This window comes from Xylocopa sonorina, chromosome 6 (genome assembly GCF_050948175.1).
Source record: "Xylocopa sonorina isolate GNS202 chromosome 6, iyXylSono1_principal, whole genome shotgun sequence".
NCBI lineage: Eukaryota > Metazoa > Arthropoda > Insecta > Hymenoptera > Apidae > Xylocopa > Xylocopa sonorina.
Window position 1 is genome coordinate 4,564,971 of NC_135198.1, and position 22,018 is coordinate 4,586,988.

The following is a 22,018-nucleotide window of genomic DNA, read 5'->3' on the forward strand; positions in this document are numbered from 1 at the left end:
TGTGGAGGCTTGAAGAGAAGATCGAGTATGGAGCATTTAGGTGCTTTTTTGGGGTGGTTTAGGGGTGGTTTCTCAGGTGGAGGTGCATGAGGGTGTTGGTGGAGAAAATTAGGAGGTATTAAGTTCGAATGAACGAGATTGGTATCTAGGGTTTGGGATTAGGAGAGATGTAATTGCAGTATTAAAGTATCCGATTTTTCTGGAATGTTATATTAAATGGTTACAAAAAATAGAACATCGTATGAAGAAACTTTGGCACTCTTTCTTTGCGATATGCATTATGACTGGTAATAACTTACGATACCTAAATAAGCGATTAAATTATATGGATGAAAATGGAAGAACGAGTGCAAAGGTGGTAGATTGAGATGTACTTGGTTAGCAAAGGCGTATGTGTAAAATCAACTGTGATGGAAACATATCACAAAAGAATGGTACAGGGGGTGGAGAAAGTATTCGAGATGTAAAATGGCGATGAGTGGATCCATTATTTTTGCATTATTATATTTGAATAGAGACTCGTACGTGGTACGACAACCGCAATAATTTAACTGCCTTGAATGGCTCTAACAAGACATTTAAACAATTTTACGTTTAGCATCCGCACAAAAAAAAATCGATGAAGGAATTAGGGCAAATTTGGGTGGCCTATTTTCTCTTAAAAGGTTAGGTACTTAGAATAGTTGTTACTTGGTAAGAAAAGTACTTCGTTTTAGTCGCGTTCGTGGCAATACTTTAAAAAATATAAATAAAATTTTGTTATATATATATCGGTATCGAAGTTTTAGGTGTAATTAAAAACTCTAGATAGACTTCGAGGCACGTTAAAATGGCTGCGTGCATTAAATGACTAACGAGACGAATCATATACATATATGTACAAATGTAAAATACGGTACTTAAGCCTGTACGGATGAATGTTAGACAGCAATGATTAGTTTAAATTTGCAAAGATGATATTATCGCGCCTATGGCGCGCATCGTGTTGTAAATAGACTTTTTAAGACGTGTAAATAAAATGTTACAGATCCTGAACTTTAAACACATCCTCGAATTTGCAAAATTCAATTAACTCTTAATTCGCTTAAAAAATATATATATAATACCTTACATCTATTAATAATAATTCTTTTTAAATTGTCAAAAAATAGCGTGAACGTAAAAAACTTCTATTATTATACAAATGCAATTTCTATACAAACTAACTAACAATTTCCAAGTCTTCAGATCAATTCTATCAGATAAAACATTCGAGAAATGAATTTGTTTATCGTACACAAAATCTAGTTTAACAAAAAAGAAAAAATGCGAGACTAAAGAAAGTTAATGCTCCTTCGTGGAAAGGCTTTCTGGTTTCCGCCGCGTCGACGTGAAAAAAAAAAATTTCCCCGGCAACAGGAACATCTAAATTTTACCTGCACTCTCCGCGGCACAATGAAACGCATTTCACGGGAATTTTACGGTGATTTGAGTGGTAATCGCAGCACAAAGGTAGCCAGCGTCGGAGTTCCTCGAGGCTGTCAGTACATTTAGAGGCATCCCCTACCGTTGGTAGACCAACGTGTAATCACTAAGGCGGGTAAATAATCGTCTTGGTTGGCCGGTGAAAAAGCATTTGAGCCGTCCAATGGAAGTTGGCTGGGCAAGTCTCCGCGCGTCTGTGTTCCTCCCGCGCGAGCATCGCGCACCCCCGTCGAAAAGCGCGTTCTGTTATTCTTAACGATGATCCTGGATCAATGATCCCTCGATGGATGATTATTCCAAGTTACGATCAAAAGTGCACGCGGATCCGTTGTTGCGCGCGGATGTTTATTTGTCGAGGCTCTGTGCGGTGTAATTGAATTTACTTTAGGGATCTTCAGACGTGTTTTGAGAAATAGTAAATCTCGTGATCTGACAAATTTTTCTTTTAAAGAAAAGGAACGATTCTGCAGAAAATTTGCAATAGTAAATAGCAACATTTCATTTAATACTTTCGTGAAAGAAATGATATAATTTTGAAATAGACGACTCTTGATGATGGCGTTTCATATGTCGTTGATAACACAAGGGGTAAATATTTTCTAGACTCGGAATAATTATTTTCTTCAGTTCGTGGCACAATGTCGAAGAGATTGGCCGGGGAACATGAAACAGAGTGGCAGAAATATTCTCACGAAATCTTAGCTTGCGAACACGAATGGAAAAGCGATGCGGGACGAAAAATGTGTCGGCGGTAGCCCCAAACGCGCTCGAGTGACTCTTCTGACTCGCATGACTGAGCCCTGAAATGTTGGCACTTAACAGTCGTTGTGTTCCTGGGCTCATAAATCTGTTTACATCGATACTCGGCACCTCGATAACTGCCAGCTTAATTTTTTGGGCAGTCGCATATAAGAAACTCTGAATCGCTCTTTTAATCTAATATTGTGCGTGTTAAAGGAAATTTTTAGTTCTAGAGCGATTATTCGCAAGTGTTTCACTCAAAATTGTCAGTAATAATATCTGGATGTGATAAATTTAGGAGTAGAATCTCGATTATCCAAATCATAACACGTGCTATACTTTTGCTTTAGTATAAAATAAAAACTGAGACTTTACTATAAATATTAAAGTAAATACAATTGGGACAGGAACATAGGGACATGAATGATTACAATTCGAAGCACATTAAGCACTACCTCGGAACAGACTAAAAGAGAATCATCCAAAGAAACGTGTCAAATGATAAAAAGGTCTTGGCTGTCCCTAAACGTGGAATAACCAAGAAAAGCAGGTAGCCATTTGCATGGCCACAGAGCATGGATTAAAAGCTGACCGCTGCGGTCCCAGAGACTCGAGGATTTCGCATTCGTACATTGTGAGCTGACAAATTACTCAGGTAAACAGTCCGCCCAAAAGTATCGGTGAACGTTCCCCGGAAGGTAGCTACCGCCGCATCATTTCAACGGTTCGCGGAACATTTTGGGTACGAGCAGATGTAAATACTGTTTCAGCCAATATTTGAGCCGTCAGTTTCCTCAAACAAGATGAAGAAACAATGCAACCGATATGATTCAGGGAAAACTAGGCCAAACTCTAAACCAGTCGGTTCATAGAAATTAGAAAACGAATAGAAAGCTATTTCAATAGAAACTGATTTTTCAAGCTGCATGGTATTGAGTTAAACAAATATATCATTAACAATTGCGAAAACAAAATAATGCAATTTCTGATATTTGTTTTACTATTAGAAGAGGTAAAGTTTTTAGATATATATTCTGAATGTTACACGCAGGAGTACCTCTGCTACCACCTGGCAGAACGAAAACAATTAATCGCCACTCGAAATTAGAAATCGAATGGTAACAAACGAACGAAGGCAAAGGAAAGTTGGTCCAAAGTGGCGCGAAATTCGAACAAGAAAAATCGAGGCATATCCTTTCGCGCAATTAACATCTCGATCTAATGAAACCCTCGAGGCACCGTATGTTACAATTTCCTGCATCCAGCGCCCGCGGCGGGCCACCCCTGTGCGCCACTCTTCCGAGGAGTGGCCACTTCCCCGTTCGAGTGGCCAGCGCTTTTCACTATGTAATACTGTAACGTTTCCAACCGAGCGAATAATAATCCCCGATCTCGATGGCGAGATCGACGTAGCCACGAATGGAAATCGGGACGGAGCGGCGGCAATAACAACGAAAACGACGGGAACAATGGCGACGACCAGGACGATTGGGGCGTCGCAGTCTGGCGAACAACGGAATTCCTTCGCTTAAAATAAAAGGGACCTACCAGGCGACCACTGTATCAATCGTATCGTTACAATTGCGTAATTGCGCGTGTGTACGCGCGCGGTACGATCGACCACGAAAGTCGACAAGTGGTTCCCACCGCTGGAGCACCTCAGCACCTTGCCACAAGGAGACCAATGGGGTGCGTAACACGCGGGTCATTTCGAGAAACAATAACGGGAACAATGCTGCTCGTATCTAAATTCCTTCCTTCTCTGCTTCGGAGTATTGTTTCGACCGACTGTTCCTTGTCTTTTTGCCTTTATTCCGCTCCTTTTTTTAGCTGCGTTTGCTTTTACGCTATTGTCTCGAGTACTTGTTCTTTGTAGCTTTTTAGTGTCGTTTAATTTATTTTACTGTTTTTTTGCAATACCTGATTTCTGCTTGTAATTAAAAAAGGTTCTTTTTTATTTTTGCTTTAGAGTTCCTGAAACTTAGTTATATATATTGTTCAATGATTTGGAGAGTTTATGGGAAATTGTAACTCTGTTTTGTTTTAAAGGATCGTTCTTCTGGGTTCTGAAAATTAAGTTATCACAGATTAGACTAGAATACATTCTTTTCTCGAAAAATATTGAACTCTCTGTAATACTATACGACTTAAAGAACTATGTATTATGTTCAGAAAATTAATTTCAATTTAAAAAAAATCAGTACGCAATATATACTTTTCCATTTCACACACGAAGCCCACATTACAGAAATTTAAATATTTCTTTGCAAATCTAAAGCAGTTCATATAAAAAACAGTCGAAACAATACATCTGCTGTCACATTACCGCCGCCAATTGCAATCGAAACATCCAGCACGTATCCCATCCGCAAGCAAATTGCCTCGCGAGAAAAAAAAAAACTAAGCCAGGCGATGGTAAATGTTTGAAAGTCCACGCGAAACCTCCCCACGATCTCGTTCTCCGTCTTCCTCCCTCCCAGTTGGCCGATCCTCCCTCTTGCTGTCGCACGGAACAAGGTGACCGGACAAAACAGTAACAAAAAGCTGTCGAGGCACAATGGCGGCGAGGATGTAATTGCGCTCTCCGCCGGTGGGTTAACAAAGGACACTCGACTGTATGTTACGATCTCGATTTCGATCCTCGAGCGACTCGTCGTCCACGGGCGTCCTGTCGAAGGCCTCAGCGATCGGGTGGAATCGGTCCCCAGGGGTGGTAGCCCGCGACGGTGGCCCTCGAGTGCCCTCTCACGGATCAGCCGCATTGTCCGCTTTGTTTTGAGGTAACAAAACAGAAAATGCGCTCCATACGCGGCGGGCATTGTAGTCAATTAGCGAGCAACTGGAGGACCGTCGTCCACGGATCGCTTGCACTTCCATCGATTTACATTTTGGTAACTTCGCTGGGAGACTCGTTGCGTCACCGATGAGGTGGCCCTGGACGCGAACAGAGTGGACCGGTTATTCAACTGTTACTTGCTTTCGGGGGTATTGAACTCGCGTGGTTCTGCATTCGACGCTTTTGTATGTGTATTCGTTGGATGAGTAGTTAATTGCTTCAGTGTTGGTGCGGATTTTTGCTTTAATGTTGGTGCGGGTTTCGATTGGTCTTTATTTGTATTTGGTTAGTCTGATATTTTGCAATTCAGATTACACAGCATACTTAAATTGTAGTATAACGAACATTTAAAGTTATGAAAAAAATGACTCTGCTCTCTATCTTAAAATAGTGGTAAATATATCACCTTGTCTCTGCAGCTACAGCTTGAGAACTGAATATAATTAGGTTTATAGTTACATATAAAATGAAAAATGCTAAAAATTGTAGCAACAATACTGTTCACACTTTATGGACAACGTCATAATGTTAGTTTGAGACCACATAGCGTCATCCGCAGATAAGGTGTTAATATTTGTACAGAAATAAATTCAATTTTTCTGGGATTAAAAATAAAATAATTAGCGCACGAGTCTCCAGCTGCATTCGTTTATCCAATAAATAGCCGTGTAGGTGTACAGGAAGAGCTAGAACGAAGGGAAGACCCGACGTCGCCGCTAAATCACACGCGTCGGCACGCCTTGAATTTAGCGTTAAGGCGCGCGCCCCGCGCGGCGAAACGCCCCCGGTTTTTCATCGTGAATGAATATTTGCACGTGCTCTGGGGCGTCTCGTGTCAGGAATTTAATAATGCAGAACCGTGGACGGGCCCGTATGTACATTTTCACCGGTTCCGAGCGGAGCACCTCGAACGAAAACGTTCCCTTCCCGTTTAAGCGAGTGTCGTTAAGAAATGCCTGCCACGCTCCTCAGCCACCCTCCCCAACGTCGACGATCTTTCTGGCTAACGCATTTTTCTTAACTCCTCCCAAATATTTGGCTGTTTCCACCGTGAGATTCCATCGCTCTGATATTCATCTGAGAATAACGTTGCCTCTGTATTTAGCTTGTTTCTGACGTGGCAGAAAAATGTGGGGTAAGCTTGCGAAATTGTTAGGGCGTCAAATGTATACACGAGCAATTTTATAATTGAATTTCATTCATGAAACTCGTGAGTTATGAAGGAGAATGTATCGTTTTATCGAATTCTTCCTTGGTAATTATGCTTCCCCTGCGTTAGATAAATTCAACGTCCTCGCGTTTAGGAATAACAATTTGTTCCTAAATATAGATCGTTTTCAGAAGTTAAGTTTAACGAATTATTTGGTGAACATTTTGGTAAATATGGTAAACCACTTTCTTGACATTCGTAGTTTTCGCGCAAACAGTCTTTTTCATGCCCACTCGAAACTGTGCCCGTCCTAATGGACTCACGTTCGCTCCCCCTGTTCACTTCCGCGCGGTTCTACTTTTTCCTCTGGCCGTGCGCGATTCACGCGGGGGTTTCTCGAGTTCCAGCGGCGCGCTCTCCAGTAAAATGCCGCCCCATTGTTGGCCCCCGTCGACGCGCCCATTATGTCTACTTGGCTGATGGGAACAGATTATGTTGGTCGTTGTCATTGAGGGGCTCATCACCGCCATGACACTGATGCCCCGGAGTTGCCGCGCAGGGGCGAGCGGTGGGACGCACGCTTATTGTCCGAATAAATTATATCGGGCGCAGATCGCGCCCCGTCGACTACCCTTACCGGTCGCTGAGTGAAATGTCACGGATCGAAAAATAGGGTATCCGTTGTCGAGTGATTTGATTCCTTTATTTTCGTGATCGTCGCTGGCCCCGCGTCACGTGCCGTTTCCTCTCGCCGTTTCGCGTTAATCCTTTGCCAGACGAGGTCTCGTCCGGAAATTTTTTTCCATCCACGGGGATCAGCGCGGTATTCTATGAGTTCTCGAGAGGACAATTTCTGGTTTAGTTTCTGCTGTAATATTGTTGGTATAGGCGTGGTGAATGGGAGGGTTAGTTGGTACCTACCCCTTAACGGGTGCTAATCTCTCTATGGTTGGTGTCTCGACGGTTATGATGTGATTATTGCGTGAGATTGATGGTTTTATTCGTTTAAACATTCTGACGTAACGTATCTTCTCGAAACGTTCAACAATCATGAATATGTTCTGCTAGAAATTTTATTTGAACTATTGCCATGAGTTGCGTTACTGATGATCCTATGAAAGTATATTATTTTAATTAGTATCTCAATTGAAATAATTTATATTACTGCTAAAAATACAACTTAAAAGTTTGCAACTCATATCATTCGGACATAAAGAATATTCAACAGTGAGAACGATAAGAATATTATTGTAAATGATAGCAAAAACAGTCGTCAAGTGCATAACATTTTTCAAGCATACATATATCTAGCTTATACAACAAATTATTTATTACTGTGATTGTAGAATCGAACGGATCTTTCTAGAAATTTAAACCTTCACCCTCTTCCTTACGCCCTCCTTTTATATGAAGGCACCTCTAACGGTTCCACGGTCCCAAACCTTCGAAACCCTTAAATCCATCCCCGATAAACCGTAACCACAAATTATCCAATCAACCGAAAGCAACCAGTTCAATATACATCTCGAAGCACAACAACATGTAAATCACCTATCACATTACGCTCAGCCCTCGTCGTACATTTCGAACAATCAAGCACGTCCTCCAATACAATCGCACTCTGACACGCACACGTCAAAACGCCAGTTACAGCTCCATCGAAACGATCTGGCGACGGGCTACACCGATGATCCTCGCGGAATCGTCTTACTTAACGTAATCTCAGCTTTGTCCTCGCGCACAGCGAGCGCGCTTATTAACGAGCGGGTCCTCGTAATAATTAACTCGACTAGCGTGAAAATCGGGGACTCGAGGTCGTCTTAACGAACCCGTTTAATCGGTTGACAGGTTTCGCGTTAACGATTTCGACGGCCTCCAAGAGCGCGCGCGGCCGCGCAGTTGCAAGGACGCGGCTGCTACGTCCAAGTGCATTTGAGGGTACCGCGGGGGGTCCAGTCTCGTTCCACCTGACACGGCAGCCGTTCAAAGCTGGCTAAGAAGCACCCTTTCCGCATTATCTCGGCGTCCTCCGGCCGAGAAACTCGGTCACAGGTGTCGATTTGGCGGGCTTACTTCGTTGCCGGATTAAGAGGGCCGAGATGCGCCAAGGATCGATTTGCGGGACTCTTAGTCGGGCCAAGGACTCTCCGCGCTCGGTGTCCTTTCGACGAGCACGGATCATCGTCGCGCGGTAATCTGTTTCCCGATATTAGTGACTTTAATTGTTCAAATTGGCCGAACTTGGGCAGACCCTGTCTGAGAAATGGACGTGGCAGGTGTTCGAGAAATCACAGAGGGATGAAGTGTGTTAAAGTTACTGAAATTGGGATTTTCAAAGGGTGAACTAAGTGATCTGTATTCTCTGTCTTCTGCTTAAGGTGTAGTGTTATGTTTCGATGTTACTTTTCGAGAAGAAATATGGAACGCAGTTTGAATTTGTGTTTGGTGGATATATAGAGAGACAGTGAAAGCATGTTACCAATACATGTAATATTGTGCACTGTGTATACTGAGTATCAGGCACGCTATAAGGAAGTTACAAGAAATGTGATACCAAAATCGAGACTACCAAGTACTCAAGAACGTAAATGCTATTTTAAATTACGTAAATGCTTATTTTCATCAACAACTCTCCAACCCAACATCTCTGCAAACATATCCAGATTTAGTTCGCCCCGATTTTCGTAGCCGTCCATTGTGCCGTGGAATCCCTTTGGTACGCGATCGCCGTTGCCACGATGGCGGCGCACGTGAAAACACCGTGGCCGTGTTCGAATGGCACGATTAGGAGGACAAAAAGCTCGCGTGTAACGCGGACAATCCACGGCGGGGCTTGCTGGTACCCGGCTTTAAGACCACACGGCGCAAGGAACCGCGCACGCACGGTCGACGTTCAAGGGAAACCGGGTCCCTTCACAATGGCTGACTTCGTAAGGCAAAAATCAGAAAGTTAGGGCGTCTCGGATGCGCAGAAGGGACGACTGCCGAAATATCCCGATCCGTGAGGGATGTGCAGCTGCCGTGGGACACGCAACGATTGGCCGCCGCCAGTCGTCGGCCATGCTGGATTTTTCCGGTCTAGCTTCTTCTGACAATGGTCTCGCGGTCCTGAAAAAAGGGTCGCCCGTCGGAATCAGCGTCGTTTAGCAGGAGATACCCCTGCGTCGTGAGTGCCATTTCTTTTATTCCTGCCTTGCACGCTCTCGTTTTCATCTTCGTCGGCTAATATTCCGCTCGAAAGGAAAACACGAACGCTCAATAACTCGTTGATCTTTCGTGAAGGTTTATACTAAAGCTTGGCTTCTCAATTTGCAAAACAACTTTGTATTTCATCTTAATTACAAACTAAATTGTCGTTGCCTTATAAGCCATGTTTCTGTTCGCAATAACAGAATCGTTAAAGAATAATATTTCAATTCCAAAGACTGTATTGCACTATCCTTAGTTCCATCATGCAAACTTACACACTTCACGTTCAGTTTCAAGGCAATTCTCAATCTGAATCGTTCAACAATTAATATAATAAATACTCGAGTAAAATACCACGTATACGGTTCTACTGACCGAGAGTAGAAAGAGTTTTGAGGGAACCTTGAACTTGGAATAGGCGAGAAAAAGCTGGAACGTGGCGGAGAGGGTTGACACGGATTTGCTTGCGACTGTTGGCCGCGTGTCGCCACCCTAAAGGATTAAGCGCAATTATTGGAACACTCTGGCGAACCGCAACCCGTTTCACACGCTCCTTCTGTATCTTGTTATGAAAGTTATTAACTCGCCGCTGTCCGATGGACAAATCGAACAATATTAGTTCGCTAAATCCCTTTAAATTCGCAAGCGTTAAATCATCTTTCGCTGATCGTTCGCCACGGGATAACGTCGGGAAATCGTGTGACGTTTGCACGATATAATTAAAATAACACTCGAGATGACAACTTTCTATTTTCGTAGTGCAGCACAGCTTTTGGTGGGTTATTTTTTTAAAATTTTATTAAAATATTTGATGGATGCTTGCTCTAATTCTTTTTGCAGATCTAGGAAAAATAAGTCGTCTCGTTATTTCGTATTCGATGAATAGTTTCACATATTTATAAGATATCGATAAAGAATACAAAAGACGATATTTTAAGGTATCGAAATGATTTGAATAATTCGAAATAATACGAAGTTCATCGGCCTCGCTTCCCTACGAAGTTTCTTAAGTGTCGAAATTTGCATCGCTACTCGTTTCACACGAGAAAGCACAGCCTATTTCACCAATACTTCGCCAATAATTTACAGTGCTCGAGTTCATTATTGCAGTATCGCAACTATCTATGCAATTAAAAATGTTCTTAAATTTCCACCTGTTCCGTCTTCGTTTTTGCATATCCTGGTGCAATCTTTTTTTCCATCGTTTTAACCAATACCTGAAAATCCAAATAATTCCTCAAATATAAAATATTTCCCCGAGTTTACTGTTCGAGGAAGAAATCCGGCCACAATTTCGTTCGCCATCCACGCGGTTCGTTCTTCACCTGTCATTTACTGTTGCAATAATTTAAATTCTATAATATATATTACGTTTCGAAATTGGCGTTACAAAACCGCAACGCGAAACTGAAATAAGCCGAACAGTTTCTAAAACGTACCTCGAGCTGCAATAAATCTAACTTTCAGAATATCTCAGGATTGAACAGCCGTTCGCGGCGGGCTATTTCCAGCCGCGATCGCCTGCAACGATTCTTTATCAGCCAGGTAATTCGCGGATTTGCCGCTACAGTTCCTTTCACATTTCCACGAGTCGACATTCGCTCTCTGAACAATGAACGGTTGACCCTTCGTCTCGCTGTGTCCTCGCCTCTCGTTCGAGTCGAACGAGAACGTGACTCGTTGCAGCCACCGTTGCAGCAAACCGTCGCGTTGCAAAACGGCTGCATACGAAGTCCGTCTCGATCGTGGTTGTATCCGATACCAGTAATTAAGCGTGCAAAGCTTGTGTGCCTGGTCTCGTTCATTTTCCACCCAAGATTCGACTAATCAGTCGACGGAGGTGCGTCTGGGAATTAATTGCCTCGACGAAATATCGCGTCCGCGGTTCTTGCGCGTTCGAATCGTTGTTACAAGATTTTACGAAATGCTTCTGGTGGAAATGGATTGCATCGCTTCGGAGAAAGTTGATGGTCTATGTTGTTTCGCAGCTTTTTATAGAGAATTTATTTACTCGAACGAAACGAGGAAATTTGGGATTTTGTAATTTTTATTGGAATTTTGGTTGTCCGTTTGTTGTTTGGGAATTTGTAGATTTTTGTATCACGCATTATTCAAGTTGGACCATGTAAGACGTTGTCATGGGATTGAAATCATTTTTTTTTCGATGTTTTTTTAAGAATTTGGACGCAAAACGTTTCAAATAACTGTCGTAATTAGAATCTTAGAAATTAGTTTTAGATTTTCGTATCACGCATTATTCAAGTTGGAACATGTAAGACATTGTCATGGGATTGAAATTATTTTTTCTTCAATGTTTTTTTAAGAATTTTAACGCAAAGAGTTCCAAATGACTGTCGTAATTAGAATCTTAGAAATTAGTTTCGTGGACAATGGATAATCGCTTGTGTATCGTATGTTCGTTTAAAGTCCGAATGCGACCGGGGGATTTATTTGTTCCGCGTCTAATTACGTTCCATCACGCGGAACAACGCACGCCTGTTGCAAATTCGGATCTAGTACATTTTTCCCCTGTTACGAAACGAAAATCGAGTGCATCTAAAGTGAAATCTTATGTGTTACAATTTTCCACTTGGAATAATTCATAAACGTTATAAATCCTACAATGAATTACTTAGCACTCATTACAAATACCGAGCTAATTTTAAAACACCTTTAACCCTATTTAAAAATCAGGATTGAGCCACTTGAAATATTTTGTATACTTCGAAGAACTCATATAATAGGGAAGAATCAACCAATACGAACTGCTCTAATTTCTTCGTTATATCTTGGGTTAAAGCGTATCGAAATCAAAATTTAAGAAACCAATTTACAGTATAAATGAAACTTAACAAGAGGAGAGGAAAATTAGTTTCAGAAAATTTACTAATAACGAATAATAATTCACAAGTTTATTCAAGATATTAATACTTTATTTTACTTAAGTAAAACGTTAATATCTTGCAAACAGAACGACAACTTCAGCTTCGATCACGTCGAAGTATCGCGTGTCGTTTGGTATAGAACCACCCTCCCCTACATCCTGAAGCAAGATTTCTTTCATTTTGCCTGAAAATCCAGAATCAGAATGTGCAGAGCCGGTTGCAAATTAACGACGAGAGGAGCTGCGCATGCACATGCGGTCGGTGCACGCGGTATCAGCTCCGTATCCGGGCGTCACATGCGACCCCTTCAGATGCGGCTTGGGTTTTGGCTTGCTATAACTCCGATAATTATGTTACCAATGCGTCGAAGGACAAAGGGCTCTCGAGCGACGTGGATGGCTCGCGAGCGAGAGCTAGAAGAGAGATGGTTGCTTGGTAGCCCAGCTGCCGGTAATCCTCCCTTTGTAATTTGCCTCCGCAACCCCTCGCCTCGCCACCCTGCCAATGGCGTCGATCCGACGTTGGTTTTTCTTTTTTTCGAAAACGGATCGTTCTCCGACGTCTCGGAAAATGTGTTACTTCATCACTCAAAATTAATATCGCGAACGTACTATTTTTATAAATGCATCTCCATGGCTTTTTGAGTGAAGAAGTCTAAGAGAATATAATTTCTAATTTTGTTGAAAGATTGTTGTATCGCATATGTAAAATACGTAGCGATTCACTATTTTTGGCTAATGCTGCGTCTATATCTACAATCCCATTCAACCGACGTAATTAGAGAACTTTGGAGTTTAGACATTGGGTGATTAGAAATTTATCTGTTAAACGTGAAACAATTGTCTTTCTTAATGGCAATACTTATCGTTAACGAAAACAGTACTAATTCACTTATTATCATCTATCATTGCCGCTATCGTCGTTAGACATTCACATCAAAACCATCCAACCACCAACTTACAACAATCTCATAAACTAAAGTAGACGCGTGACGCTAAAAAAAATGAATTCCAACGAAAAGAAAAAAAGAGGAAATAAATTATAAAGGGCAAAGTACAGTTGCTACGCCACTGACAGGCGGTTGATGTCACCGTGGCCGTGCCCTCTGGATAATAGAGTCCGCGACTTTAATGGACTCGCTAATCCTCTTCCCTGTTTGTCGGTGAGTCCATCCGAGGGGTGGTGGGGATGCATTCAGGGTATGCGAGGAGGTAAAAATCTGGGCGGGGTGGTATGACTGCGGTACGGGCGCGCAGTTTTGGGGTTGTTCTCCAGCGGTGAACGCGAGCAACGTGCGGGTTGTCGCGCGGACGAAGGGCGACTGGATGAGGGTCACCGTGTCTGCCCCGGAACTTTGGAAAACCCGCCCCTTATGCGGATTCATCGGTGCGATGATACCTTGATTCCTCGAGTGACGAATCGAGTGCGCTTTAATGCGGCGCGGTGCGTTTAACGACGTAATTTGACGCAACGACGCACCACCGCGAACCCCTTTCCGTCTGCTCGCTCGAATCCGGTTCTTTTTTCGCAACGACGCATCGTTCATCCCATCATTGTTAGTCGCAAAGTTTGCGAGGTCGTTAAACAGCCAGGGAAAAGTGAATTTGAATTAAATAAAAAGTTTTAATTGAATCGGGTAATGTAGATAAGGATCAATTAAATTACGTTATCGTTATAAATAATGGATAACGGATGTTAATGGATTCTCGTGGCTGTTAATTAAAGTAAATGAAATCGGTTGCTGACATAAGTAAAAGCAACGTTCCAGATGAAGATTCATCGTTTCTATTTTTCTTACTTAAACAATAGTTTGCAATTAATTATAGCTTTTCCGCTCATAAATAAAAGAAAATACGGTTGTCGGTTGTATAAGTTTAATTTATTTATTGCTCTCTTCGGATGTAAAGGGTGTTTGGAAAAGTTCAAATTTTCTACTCTATTTCCTCTGAACAGCAAAATGTATCGTTTCGGAAATAACGAGTTCTATTTTCACCACATTCAAACGCCTTGGATACAAAATTCGTTTTAAATATTATTTTCGTGACAGCATCGTTTTCATTCATTTAGAAATGTATATAAATTCAATTGGAGATGATCAAGAACATGCTTTGCAATTCTACCAAAAATGACGAGGTGTTTGCTCTTCTTTCAAATGTGGTAAAGATACGAATGTATTCGAAAACGTGAAATGAATTTTTAAAATAGATGATTGAATGCATTTCATTTAAAATTTTCGTGTCAAATTTGCTATCGACCAAACATTTGGAACTCGACTTAACAACATTTTCAGAGCTTCGAAAGTATCATGAGATTGAAAATTGATATATTTGACAATAACTTCAAAAAGAGATAATATATAATATCAAAGTGAGTCAATACTTACACTATTAAATTTGATTTAGTAAAAAACATACGAAAAAACTCTACACCCAAAAGAATTACTTACAAAACCAATTCCAAATATCCAGCCGATAAAAGTAAACCCAAACATATCGTTACTTACACTTCTATCTTACGTTAGATCTTCAAAACTACAGGATTAAAATCACATAAATTAAATAAGCATAATTCACCGCTGAACCCAGCTCCTTAACAAAATACCGATATAATCAGAACGCTTCGACGCGTGTACGATAAAATTATTCGAACGAGATACAAAGTTATCGACCACGCTATCAACTACTATACGCCATTGTATCTTTCCTCTAACCTCAATAATTACGCTTTTCGAGGTATGGCGTTACCCAGGCTGCTTTGGTACTGCAGCAAGTGTTGGATGTGAGGCGGCAATTTCGACGAGTATTGGGGTTGCTGCGCGGAGTTGTAATTCCCTTGAGGCAGGGGGCGGTATTGGGGTTGTTGCGGGAGGATTGGTTTCTTGTATCCTCCTCCGTTCGCAGGAATTCCCCTGTAATCCGGTTGCTGGACCCCGGATGCGAATTGCACTTGCGGTCTGTACTGCGAGACCTGCGTCTGCGACACTTGCTGAGGCTGGATCGGCTGAGATGGTCCCAGTTTCGGGATTGGTTGCGCCGGAACCGGTACCAGGGGTGAACGATAGTTCTGCGCGTGCAGGAGTTGCTGTATTTGGGCAGGCGCTTGGTTTACCGTGCGATAATTGCCAGCCTGTCTTCTCTCGCGAACGTGATCTGAAAGTTTTCGTTTAACCTTTTGTAACGTTACGTGATTTTGGAGATACGTGCATCTTATGCACTGGAATATTTTTTTTAGTATTATCGTACGCTCGATTCTGTTAGATGCGTTCATGTTTTTGTAGGGCTAATTACTTCTTCGCTAGTATTAGAATTGTAACTCTTCATCTTTGACAGTACTTTTTGCTCTTACTCAGAGAAGTACTTTGTGTGTAGTTACTTGATAGAATATTTCATAAATTACGAAATTGGTGAAGCAAAACGATCAGAAACTTCAATGGTATTAGAATCGTAACTCTTCATCTTTAACAATACTTTTTGCCCTTGCTAAGAGAAATACTTTGTGTGTAATTACTTAATAGAAAATTTCATAAATTGCTAAATTGATGAAGGAAAACGTGTAATTTACCAATGTTTGCGAATTGAAATTCTTGTCCCAGGAGGTCTCCAAGCGCATCGCCAGTGGCATAAATGGGCACCACGGCTAATACAAAAACCTAGAATTTATAACAACTATTAGTAAAAGTTTCAGTCACCTGCACAATTTATTAACTGACTTTATTTTAGTACTGTCTACAGATAAATGAGTGTATTTTATTAACTACTTAGTATATTTAACACAGCATTAACTGCATGCATTGAACTACCCATAACAGTGATCGTAAAACAAATATTTTGACATGCACATGATTTTAACCACTTTCTAAGACGCTATTACTATTATCATCGCATATTAGTAAATTTTTCAACTTCCTTTCAGATTTCTAATCGATGTGACTTTCTACGATTTTATCTTCTATCGATTCTAACTTTCTACCATCTGCTGTTAAACGAATAGCCGGGACATCAAACAACAAAAGTTCACTCTCTATCTTGACACACTTTATGCACCATAACTGATGCAGCTGCGCTGAGATAGCGACATAGAACCGTACGAGAGGTACGAATCCCTTCTTCTAAATGCCATGAAACCCGTGTTGCTCGAACGTGCGAAAATTACGAATAACGGTAATTGGAAAAACCCGGTCACGATCGAGAAAGCTAGATATTTCAGTTTACCGATCTCTCACGATGCACACCATTGCGCACATTGCAAATATGCATGTATGCATATCATTTGGGAAACGTACGAGAACAGTTACTGCCTACCAGAAAGAACGTTCGATATTTTTGTAGTCAATCACAGTACTGGAAATATAATATTTGTTGTGGCACTAGTGATTTAAACAAATTAACATTTATAGACCTTTATATATAACATTTATGATTATAATTTATTCATGTATATTGAATGTTAATCTCCTTCTCGTTTTTTTCCAGAATTTTTAAATTTATAAATGAAAACTGCGTGCAATAAATATTTCCTGTATTTCAGATATAGATCGATCGAACGTTCTGATGGCGATAACAAAACTTTATGAAAATTAATGCAGTTTAAGTAATGCTTTACTCTGCTTTGTTACACTAGTGCACGTTAAGATTTCTTATCTTAGAAAGTATCTAAGTGATTGATGACATCATGGAAAACAATGCATATTTCAAGATGTTACGAACAGTATTTACAGGATAAGAGTTCTCGTAAACTAGAGGAATACTAAAATTAAAAAACCAAAATTCCACCACGAATCTATTCTTGAAACAAACAAAACTCTCATAAATTAGAAACACCTTTACCAATTCTATTCACTATAAAAAAAATCAATAAGACTCTCCCTTAATTACTACAAAACTTCAGTATTCATTTAAAATATGTGAAAAAAATATGTCCACGAAACAGGTAAAACGTACACAAAATAATTGTCACTTCGTGCGCAAAGCATACCAATAAAAATAGCAAAATTAACATTAATTACGCAAATTTTTTGGAAATTTATTTTTGGAAATAAAAAGGCAATGCTGTTGAACGTAAAGAAACGGAATCGTTCGAAATAGAACGAGAAACACGAAAAATTTGTAGGTTTTTTACTCACGAGGAACTTCATGGCGAAGGTGTAGGCGACTTCAGGATGATAGCCGAACGAAACTGGCGGCCGCGTCGCGACGCACTTCTATATGGGCGAGCGTTCCCAGGGTAAATGGTCCGGCCAACCACTAACTTTCACGGTTGGTCGGTTTCGACTGAATTTTTTCTCTCAATCGTACAGGTCTGCCGCCCGTTCGCCACGTAACGACCACGCGCCCTATATGCGTGGCATGCAACGTTTTTGTTACCCAGGAAGTAATCCAGCTAGTTGCGCCAGAAAACCTTAAGACTGTGACAATTTAATACGACAATATGCATCGCTTAATGAGGGACTCCTACGGATCTAACCCTTTATAGCAGTACGTGGACTTGACTGTTTGACGTTCCGTGTTATTTCTTTTCTTTCGCTCGTGGCATGCCGTGTCCAAGGTACAATATTCGTTTGGGTATGTTCGTCGTAGAGATCTACTGTCGCGAGAAAGTTGTTACTATTAAAATGGTAAAATGATTTAACTGCACACGTTGTTATTAGCGTTTAAAAGCAGTCTCTTGCTGGTAGTTTTCTTTCTTTGTGTTGTAACGTAAAAAAACATTGTAGATAGGTTTTTATAAATTTATTGCGCTAGTTTTTATGAGTCCACCAAAATTTTGTACGTGTCTTTTAATCCTTTATGCATTATCTTCTCGCATCGACGTGACAAAAGGAATTAATTTTCTACAATGGATCTAAATTTTCTCGAATATCAACTTGTTGAAGAAAGTATACTTCAATCATATTTAATAATTTAATTTGTATGTCTTTTAACCCCTTAAGAATTATCTTCTCGCATCTACGTGACAAAAGGAATTAATTTTCTACAATGGATCTAAATTTTCTCGAATATCAACTTGTTGAAGAAAGCATACTTCAATCACATTTAATAATTTAATTTGTATGTCTTTTAACCCCTTAAGAATTATCTTCTCGCATCGACGTGACAAAAGGAATTAATTTCCTACAATGGATCTAAATTTTCTCGAATATCAACTTGTTGAAGAAAGTATACTTCAATCATATTTAATAATTTAATCTGTATCCATTTGTTCTGCACGTATTATTCAAATATTTCTCAGCCTCGTCTGTACGCATATTCATTTAAGAATGTAGTACAATATACTTAACGAATAATTAATTATTCCCACCTTTACAGATTGTTCATTATCAAATCTGTGGTACTCTGCGTGAACTTTGGTTGCAAAAACATTGTTACGTCAGACGAAAACCAGAACCGCTTTTCCCCCGCACGTATTATATCAGTGAAAGTCATTTGATCGACTTTTCCCTTCGAACGCTTGACTACGACGTCGGTACCTTGGAATTTACCCGGACGACGATAATTAACTGAATTCAAGGAATCAGGGATATTGCAGGGTCCGTCCACGAGACGTAGAAGGTACCGTCACGAAGTTCTAGGGGTCAGAATGTTAATGATCTTCTGATAGTTGCTCGGTTAAACCGAAGGGGTCGACGATTGTTGCCACATCGAGACCGGTTTCATCACACGTCCAGACGTCCAATCGAATTATTTAACTTGCACCTAATGGATCCTAGATTCTAGATTAAATCTAGATTAGATCGTTACCAACCAAGTGTTTTGCAATTTTTTTGCAGGAAAAGTAGAAAAGTATTACACAATGCGTATATTTTTCTGCGAACAAATAGATGTACATGCGTTCAGCATGTAACACGAGGTATATATAATAATTATCGTGAACGAGGGCTGGTGCGATAAAGCTTTGCCACCTGTAAAACAGTCGAATCTCTCGTAGAGTGAAATTACGAGAGCTAAAAATGTACGTAGATCGACGAAATTTCAGACTTCAATGGCGAACGGCGGTTTTAATGCAAATTTTTATCCAATGCATCATGCATCTGTACTTTAAACCCTTTCACTGCCACTGTGAGGCATGTGCAATGTTCCACTGATCTTTTGATTGTAATCGATGGGACAACCTTGTAATATTCTCGCATGCATACTATTTATTCTCTAATTATCGTTGCTTCAATCCAAATTAACTATGAAATTCGTAGTGAAATGGTTGAGGTTGTAGATAGATTATACGTACATGAAAAATGATTTTAATTGCACAGAAAGATAAATATTACATTTTTATTTTCAATAGTATTTCCAGTATTTCCATCCAGTTTCGTGTCCAATGATTTATGAACAGGTCTTGTACATTCTTGCATGGATCTGTGAATAAACTATCGGTTTGTGGTATTTCTTATCTAACTTGCATGTGTTTTGATTATGCTTTTCATAGCTCGATACATTATGCAACGCGTAAAATTACGTAAACAGTCTACAATCTCTTATCAATAATCTTGGGTTTATCTCGAACCCTTCCTTTTCTTTCATCCATCATCTACTCCTAAACAACCAATATCCAAAAATACCTAATCACAAATATGAAGGGAGCATATAATCCTCTTCTAGTTTCTTTTTTTAACTTATCTTCTAAAAACGCATCGCATAAAATGAATAAAAAATATATCGATAAATTTTATCAAATGTTATACTGAATATTCAGTTTAAACTGTAATTCGTCAATCACTTATGATTTACGTCGCCACCAAATTTTCGATGAAACTAGTTCTCAGTAGTCTGGGGTATCGAAAATCGCTATCGATGTAAATCGCGAAGCCAACGGTTGAACGCGGGCAGAACATGTATTTCCAGTCACGTAACGGTACGGCCATCGATTGCAGGAAGTATACATGCATCGGTCACTTCCGTGTTCCTAAGTCGACCGCATTAATATCTCCCTCGCTCAGTTGAAGCGCGCGTTTTCCACGGGGACACCTTTGCATTCAGTAAAAAGCAGCGATTCAATCGGGACATGCACGGCTCGCTGGCAAAAACGATTGACCTTAATAGAAACTCCAATTCCAAGCCACATTCACCATTCCACTTCTCCGCGATCGTTTCCAGGATCTAACGCGGTGTAAATTGTTGGCATTTTATCCGCGCGTTAATCGAACATCGAGCAAAATTTGAAATACATCATTAGACGATGATGGTACTGTTTATTTTGTGGTCATCTCGTAGTAATGATGTTCGAGCGATTATTAAATGGTACCATGACGCTTGATTCCTCTAGGTTATACGTGTCGCCCCAAGTGAAAGTAAATTCTGTACAGTATTTAATAAGTACACGAAACTTTATGGCATTCAATCTCTCCAAGTGCAATTTCTCCGATAAACCCTGTCCATGCATCGTGTCGTAGTGATTACGCGTAATAAATGCGACTTTTATTTCAAATTGTAGTCTAACAACTTCATTGGGCGCCATTATGGAACCTATTTTAATGTATTAATATAATTTGACTGTATAAATTGCTAGATAACTAAGTATTATTTATTCTTTTTATTTGTATATGTATTTTAACTTGTAAATTATGTTTTAAGAGTTTAAGATGGATTCACTTCTGTCGTGAATACAATTCGAGCACAAGTTTGGCCAGGTACACGAATGATGGTGATTGATCGAGGTACGTTTGGGTGAAAAGTGTTTTATTGAAAAACGTGGAAAGTATAAAAACTATAAAAACAGACAATCTTATCGAGTAACGCTCGTAGAGGAGGGTAAAATTATTTTCAGGCAAAAAGCTTTGATGCGTACAGTTTATAGCGAGACGAAACGTAATGACATTGATAAAATGGCGCCGCTGCTTTCGTTCGTTCCCTTTTCACCGGAAGACATTTACGTTCCACATAGATTTCCGTATGCAGAAATTCGTGAAACATCGAGTATAATGATTTCCGCTATAGCAGTGCGTTTCCTGTAGTACACATTAAAGTGTTACGTGGATACCTCTCAGTAAAATTGCATGGTTATTATTTAAAATTTTTGATATCTTTAGTCGAGAAGAAATAATGGAATTGAAATTTATCTAAATATATATATTATTAATATGTGGTACTGGAAATATTTATTGCACCACTCGGAAATTAGTACAGGGTGTTAAAGCAAAAGGGTTAATGGTACCTATTGAGAAGAGCAAAGAGTATAATGACCAATAAGTCCTAAGAGCAATTTTTCGATATTTTGTTGTGAACTTTAAATATCGAACATTCGTAAATAGATATAAAAATGAATATCTTGTTAAAGGGATTGTTTTTAGAATTTATGATATTGTAAGATTATTTACCCCTTCTAGTTAGTATTCACGAGCCCTTGAAATTTCGAATCTTTCCTCCTTATAGGAATATAATTATCAAAATTAATTGCAGCCAACTTAATTTCACCAATATGTAACAGGATTTTCAATAATAAAATAACAATCATATAGTATAATAACAATTGTTTAACATTTAAGTAGTGCAATAAATATTCCCAATACTGTATAACAAGTACGTAGTCAAAGTGGACATTCTTTTAATGGGAATAATCGTAAGTATATGAATAATATTGTTTCTAATTTAATAATTAATTGTTTCTGTGTCAAAAAGGAAGAAAATTTGTGTGAAATTAGTTTTTTAATAACATAAAAATATTTGAGCAACAAAATTACAGGTTTTGTGCCATTGTTAATACATACGTAACAAAATAGGAAACAATATTATTCGTTGGAATAAATACTAATTAGAGTATGGT

At 39.8% G+C, this 22,018-nt stretch overlaps 1 protein-coding gene across 1 annotated transcript; it reads right to left on the reverse strand.

Annotated features, from left to right (window-relative positions):
- Positions 1 to 14,983: 14,983 nt before the first annotated feature.
- Positions 14,984 to 17,487, reverse strand: LOC143424765 (uncharacterized). The gene is made up of 3 exons (XM_076897029.1): positions 17,388 to 17,487; positions 15,827 to 15,914; positions 14,984 to 15,414 (listed from the first exon to the last, which is right to left on the reverse strand). Exons 1-3 carry the CDS (start codon positions 17,397 to 17,399, stop codon positions 14,984 to 14,986), a joined length of 531 nt encoding a protein of 176 aa, XP_076753144.1. The 5' UTR covers positions 17,400 to 17,487.
- Positions 17,488 to 22,018: the final 4,531 nt, after the last annotated feature.

Coding starts and splice junctions, on each gene's coding strand:
- LOC143424765 (XM_076897029.1), bottom strand. Junction 15,415..15,826: donor ATTTCAATTCGCAAACATTG/GTAAATTACACG, acceptor GAAAACTTTCAG/ATCACGTTCGCGAGAGAAGA.